Here is a 6,477-nt window from a genome sequence, read left to right as displayed (position 1 = left end):
GGAAATGAAAAGCTGAGAAAACAATGAATCACGTTTCCGATAAGACTTCAGTTGATCTTGGCTGCACATTGTACTCCTGAGTGGCGCAGTGGTCTAAGGCACTGCATCGCAGTGCTAACTGTGCCACTAGAAATCCTGGTTCGAATCCAGGCTCTGTCGCAGCCGGCCGCGACCGGGAGACTCATGGGCGGCGCACAATTGGCCCAGCGTCGTCCAGGGTAGGGGAGGGAATGGCCGGCAGGGATGTAGCTCAGTTGATAGAGCATGGCGTTTGCAACGCCAGGGTTGTGGGTTCGATTCCCACGGGGGGCCAGTATAAAAAAAAATATATATATGTGTTCACTAACTGTAAGTCGCTCTGGATAAGAGCGTCTGCTAAATGTAAAAAAAAATATATGTATATGGTTGAAATACTATCTGCTTGCATAACAGTGTCAAAGATAACATGTTACACTCACATTCTCTCAAGAGACGCTGAAAGAAAGAAATCATACCACTCCTGTTCCAGAGACAAAATGAAAATGTGTTGTATTATTTTATTGCAAGAAATGTATAATTCTGCAGGAGTTAATATTATATTAGGCTACATGTGAGAGGTTATAGGCCTACAGTCAGTGTCCAGATTTCAGTTACTATTCCATTTAACCCATATAACTTAAATTAGGAATATTCTGTTTATTCACGGATGCAGGGATACTCGTGAGCGGGATATCAAAAGGTGCATGTAAACAGCTTATCCCGAATAAGACCTTAAGCGAGATATGAGCTACTATCTGGAATACTGTGGGCATGTAAACGTGGTCACGGACACCAATCCTGGCCTGTTTATAGTACATTTCCACCTGAATCTACCACTGACAGGTATCCAATGATAACAGTCTGATTCATTTGAAGTTAAAGTGACAGCACTTTGCAGGACGAAGGATACATCACATTTACATTTTGGTCATTTAGCAGACGGTCTTATGCAGAGCAACTTACAGTCAGTCTTTTATCTAAGGTAGGTAAAACAACATATCAGTCATTGCAAGTATTCAGATAAACAAGATATTCAGTTTACTGGTTTAATTCACAGAGACAAGTTGTGAAGAGTGATAGAGAGAGAAAGAGGTGAAATAAATATAGAGATGGGTATGGGAGGGAGGTTTTCAGTGAACAATAGACTTAAGGAATGCACAATACATTTCTCATCAGTCAATTTCATTTAAATACATAAATTACAGACATAATATAGAATCTGAAACAGATAAGTAGTGTTCATCATTGGAGTCAATATTGCATTGGAATATTTGAAGCATTTTAAACTGAAGAGCCTGGAATCATTTCCCCAAGGCACATTTCATGATATTAATTTGAGACGCTACGGTTCGTTTCTGTACAAATCATAGGTGACAAAAAAGTAGGAAGACAAAAGTAGAAATACATCGTTTTCAGGAAAGCATTCAAATAGAGAGTCCATTATCAGGTAAAATAAAAGCAACAAACAAGAAATAGGTCATCCATACCCAAAGAATACTTCAAAGAATCATAATCAAAAGTTTTTTTTTTTTTATCACCTGAAAACATTCCAGTATTGTATTGCTGAGGTTTCCATGGAAACATCCGGAATGAGCTAGAGGTTATCCTGTTCTGTGTGTTGGCCATAGGTTCCTACAAGGCTCAGAGGAATGTGTGGGTAGATGCTCCAGAGGGGGGTAAGAGGAGGGTGGGGGTGTTGAGAGGAGCTTGGCAGCAGGGTATGCAGGCAGTGACAAAATCATAATCTGTCAAAATCGTCTGGGTTGCATCTCAATAGTCTACAGTGGCTACCGTTCCTCATCTCTCATCTGCATAAAACTGGACAGGTGAAAGGAAATCCCCTTGTAGGCACTAGGGACCTACTGCATCTATCAGTGCAGATCAGCAAAGATGAGAAGAGCAAACCACTATTGAGACGCAGCCACTGTCTAGTATTTATTCCCTGAGACTACTGCTCTACATGCAGAGGATGGATCTCAATAGTCTGAACTTACTTCCTTTCCTCATCACGGATGTTAAAGTACTACACAAGTGACAGAAAATTCCCATGTTGTTTTCCCCTGCTTTCAGATCAATGCAGAAGGGGAGAGGTAGAGAGGAATCCCTCTTTGAGAATCACCCAGAAGGAGGCAGAGAATCAGTGACGTCAGTCGTATCTTCACTACTGTGATTGTTCCAGCCTCCCAGATCAACACAGAGAAGAGGTTTGAGGTCCATGCTGCAGACCCTCTGGTCTTCCAGAGGGATTCAGGGATGCTATGTTTCATTTTTATTGGCTGTTTCAACTTTGGACCATACCCAGTATTCTTACAACAGTGACAGATCAGTGTTCCACAGTGTGTCAGTTCACAGCGTTACGTCAGATGGCTTTGTGGTTAACAATTTTGGTCCAGTCACGGTGGAACCCAAACCCAACCATGTTGATGTGATGTCACCTGAGCACTCACAGGTTGGTCTCGTCCCAGGTGGGGTCGTTCATGTTCTTCAGGACTCTCCTCAGGATCTTCTCCAGCTCCTTCCTGGCTTTCTGCTCTTCCTCCAGGGTCCTCCTCATCTTCTTGTTGTCCTGTTGGGGGGAACAAAGATGGCCGCTGGATCTTAGAAAAGGCTCTAATCGCACATGACTGGAATGAACAGAGCAGAAATGGCTCTGGAATGTATATGCTTAAGATAATTCTTGTCATAGAGATCCTCTAATTGATGAATTATGATTCTGGTGCTGTATGACTGTACTGTGACATGCTATTTGATGTGACGGTTTAGTGAATGCTAACCGTGCTAACGCTCCTGAACGCTCACCTGTTTCAGCTCCTGTACTTCATCCTTCAGCCCATACACTGCGTCTACTAGAGTCCTAAGACAGACATGTTAGTTAGCCAACCCAACCACAGCACACCATTATCAATAAACCCCATTAAGGAACATATCAACTTCTGAACGTGTGAAGTGAAGACTTGAAGCTGTAAGCATATTCTCCCAATCTAATGCATTGGGAGGAATGTAGTTCTTACTTCTCTTCGATGACAGTCTGTCCGTTGCTCTTGGTCTCCTCCACGATGATCTTCTCCTCCTCAGGGAAGAGCATGTGCAGACCTGACTTCTCCCTGGATCCTGATTGGTAGAACAAGACAGTCAGCAGAGCACATTGGTCGATGGATGGGATGACCCATTGACTGATTGGCTGACTGAGGGTGGATGACCTTTCAGTAGAGGTTTGACACACCAAGGCTGTAGCTCAATAGTTCAAACTAGCCTCCTCTCCTTGTGTCCTGTCCTCCCTGATGACAGTCCTTTATAGTAGCCCTTTCATTTATCAGCGGCAATGATGGAAAGAAGACAAGGAAAGGAGGCCATTTTAGAGTATTAGGACACAGCCCAAACCAGATTCAGATGAGGGGGCTGTGAAAGGGGCCTGAGGAAGGGGCCTGTGGCAGGGGGACTGTGGCAGGGGGGCTGTGGAAGGATCAGGACAGGTGTGATAGAGGAGGAGAACTTGATCTGGCAAATCAAGTCTTCCTCTCATCTACCATTTATCCTTTATTCATTCAGGAGATCCCATTGAGATTCAATATCTCTGTTCTCCAAGGGAGATCTAAGCCATGACAGCAGCATATTAACTCATCATTTTAATGATTGTAACGTGACACCAGGTCCTTTGAAGATGTTAGTAGTTGAGAACAGAGGAGGACAGAAGGGAGCTGTGGAGCAGTTATTCCCTTTGTCCACCGAGGTCTTTTGAGGGGAGAAGGGTGTGTGTGTGTGTGTGTGTGTGTGTGTGTGTGTGTGTGTGTGTGTGTGTGTGTGTTTGTAGACGGGGCAGAGAGTTCATGTTAGGTTCCTCCTATATTCAGTTTCTGAGAGGTTTGCATGACAGACATTTCACAGAAACAGCAGACAGAGCTACTGTAAACCATACACAACTAACCATGACTAAGGGAGGGGGAGAGACGCTACAAAAGGTGGCTGAAGGAAAACCAGGGTAGCATTCAGCAGGACACAACGTTGGCCAACGTTCAGATAGAAATGTATTGTATTGAACAAACATAGCTCTCGGGCATGTAGAATAAGGAATCACGTCAGTTCTATTCATGGCATTTCTATCTGCAACGTTCTACAATGTTTGCGTACTGAACGTGGCCAAGGCAGCAGTTAGAATGAGATTCCAAAACAAACTATGAGGAAAGAAACTCATATTTTTCTTTCTAAATAAATAAAAATATTAAAAAGGAGTGCAGGGAGTGGGATATATGGGAGGAGCGACAGTAGCTCTTACGAGAAACGGAGGCGGTCCTGCAACTACTGGCGGTCCAAATACTGTCATAATCCGAGTCCTCTGATAGGTCAGACCAGGGCTCGGTCCCTCTGGACAGGCTGCTACGGCAACCTATAGCGTCCACACTGGATCGGTCAACTGGCTCGGCCAGCACGTGGTTATGCATCAAATCAGTACCCTGCCACGCTGAGGGACGGGACAAATCATACGGAACGAGGAAGGGGGAGTGGATCAAACCATACGGAACGAGGAAGGGGGAGTGGATCAAACCATACGGAACGAGGAGGGGGGTGTGGATCAAACCATACGGAACGAGGAAGGGGGAGTGGATCAAACCATACGGAACGAGGAGGGGGGTGTGGATCAAACCATATGGAACGAGGAGGGGGGAGTGGATCAAACCATAATAAAGCGATGTGGGGAGGAATTATAAATAATGGTTTAGGAGGTTTGTGGAGAGAGGGATCCATAATAATAGGATAAATAATATACAGGTGTATTTAAAACGAGGAGGAATGGGATGTGTGGGGTTATGGATGATTATATTTGTTTAAAAAAAGGGGGGAATATAGAGGAAACAAAATAGACAAACCAATAGGAGGAGTAACAGAGAATAACAGAATGCAAAGAAAAGAAACAGGAGAGAACACAGTTAAAGAGAGAGGAGAACACTGAACTATGAATAGCATTAGACTAGCCACTGTCACAGTGAATAGAACATCTAAAGAGCTATACTCTAAAGAGCATTTATCCAGAACCAGTGAAGTCTTATAACTAATCTGGACATGGTTCATGTTAGTACAGAAATGAAAGACAGGCTTCGGAGGAGAAGTCAAATGACACCAAAGACTAGCTGGTATTGGTTGAAGTCCTGAGGCTCTGACAGGTTGTGTGTTTGCGGTGCAGTCTTACTTGAGTTGAGTGTCTGTCGTGTTTTGGCGCTGGTGCAGTAGGCCTCGATCACTTTCAGGATCTGGGCATCCTCCTCCAGAGCTGCAGTACTCTTCCTGGTAGCAAAGTCCTCTTCTGAAGGTTTCCTCTCAGGCTTACGCTTAGGCAGCAGCTTCTTCATACTCTTAGGACTTTTACTCAGATCCTAGAGAGAGGAGGGGGAAAAGAGAGGAAAAGAGAGGCTCTCTTAGAACCCTAGTGGAAAATCATCTCTGGAAACTGTGCTGGCTATTACTGCTTGGAACCTATTCCCTCTTAGACCAAAGGCCCAGGACCATACCTCTTTATAGCAGAGTGCTGCCGAGGGCTTGAGTGGGGGCGCGGGGCGGAGGCAGCTGAGGCTCCAGGGTTTGGGGGTGCTGGGGGGCTCTAGGGGTCCCCATATGGGGGAGGTGTGAGGGGCCCCGTGGGAGGAGGGGTGGGGTAGGGTGTGGTAGGCAGGGCCCCCAGATACAACCCTACTCTCTGAGTGTCTGGAGGGGGTCAGGGGATGGGACGGGAGCTGGGGGAGAAGAGAGGAGGAAAGAGAAGAGATACAGGTACAACAAAGAGAGAGTATATCATAAATTATATAAAGTAGCATCTCTTGGAATTAGATGGTGCAAACAAGCTGCTTCAAACAAACTAAAAGTACAGCTAGCTAGCTTGTCAAAACATTATAGTGTTCAAAAACTATATTAATAGATTGCTTTTTATAAATAATGTTTTATTGTTGCATTTAACTGCCGAAAATGCTGTTATCAAGGTCATTTCCTTAGTATGTGACATCAGAGTTCAGCATGTGGGAGAAGTCAGTGATGATAGACGAGTTTCCCCACTGGTAATTACCAGTTGGAGGAGCGTTCAAATGGATCTTTCCCAGTGGTATGGTCGCATTTACGAATTTACGAGATGTTATGAACGCAGCATTATCTTTCCCATTCATTTGGGATTTAAACCTACAGATATCCTAATGGATGTACAGTACCTGGATCTACACAATAAAAATGTCAGACAAACTTTGATAACTATCCATTTAGCTGACAGTCAGACTGGCGAGGTTGGGGGTGTTACCGTGTGGCACGGGACAGACTGGGGCTTGGCGGTGGCTGTGGTCATGATCATGGAGGGGGTGTTTCTGATCTGGGTGTGTCTCGACAGATGCTCCACCCACTCCTGCAGATCCTGCTGGTTGTTACACACCACCTGCATCCGCTCACACGTACTGCCTGTAACACACACACAAATAGTCTTGT

At 44.8% G+C, this 6,477-nt stretch overlaps 1 protein-coding gene across 1 annotated transcript in view; it reads right to left on the bottom strand.

Moving 5' to 3' along the window:
* Positions 1-516: 516 nt before the first annotated feature.
* Positions 517-6,477, bottom strand: part of LOC311121343 (rho guanine nucleotide exchange factor 7-like) — a 31,969-nt gene continuing 26,008 nt past the window's right edge. The window contains exons 15-20 of the mRNA XM_084195844.1: positions 6,296-6,450; positions 5,523-5,744; positions 5,204-5,387; positions 3,030-3,129; positions 2,818-2,872; positions 517-2,584 (exon numbers count right to left, since the gene is read on the bottom strand). Of these exons, the coding sequence (XP_084051970.1) occupies positions 2,462-2,584; positions 2,818-2,872; positions 3,030-3,129; positions 5,204-5,387; positions 5,523-5,744; positions 6,296-6,450 (839 nt within the window). The 3' untranslated portion in view covers positions 517-2,461. The remainder of the gene's footprint in view (positions 2,585-2,817; positions 2,873-3,029; positions 3,130-5,203; positions 5,388-5,522; positions 5,745-6,295; positions 6,451-6,477) is intronic.

Source organism: Coregonus lavaretus, assembly GCF_964263955.1.
Source record: "Coregonus lavaretus genome assembly, contig: HAP1_SCAFFOLD_1802, whole genome shotgun sequence".
Lineage (NCBI taxonomy): Eukaryota > Metazoa > Chordata > Actinopteri > Salmoniformes > Salmonidae > Coregonus > Coregonus lavaretus.
Note: the sequence above shows the minus strand (reverse complement) of the source record. Positions and strands in the feature narration are given on the sequence as shown.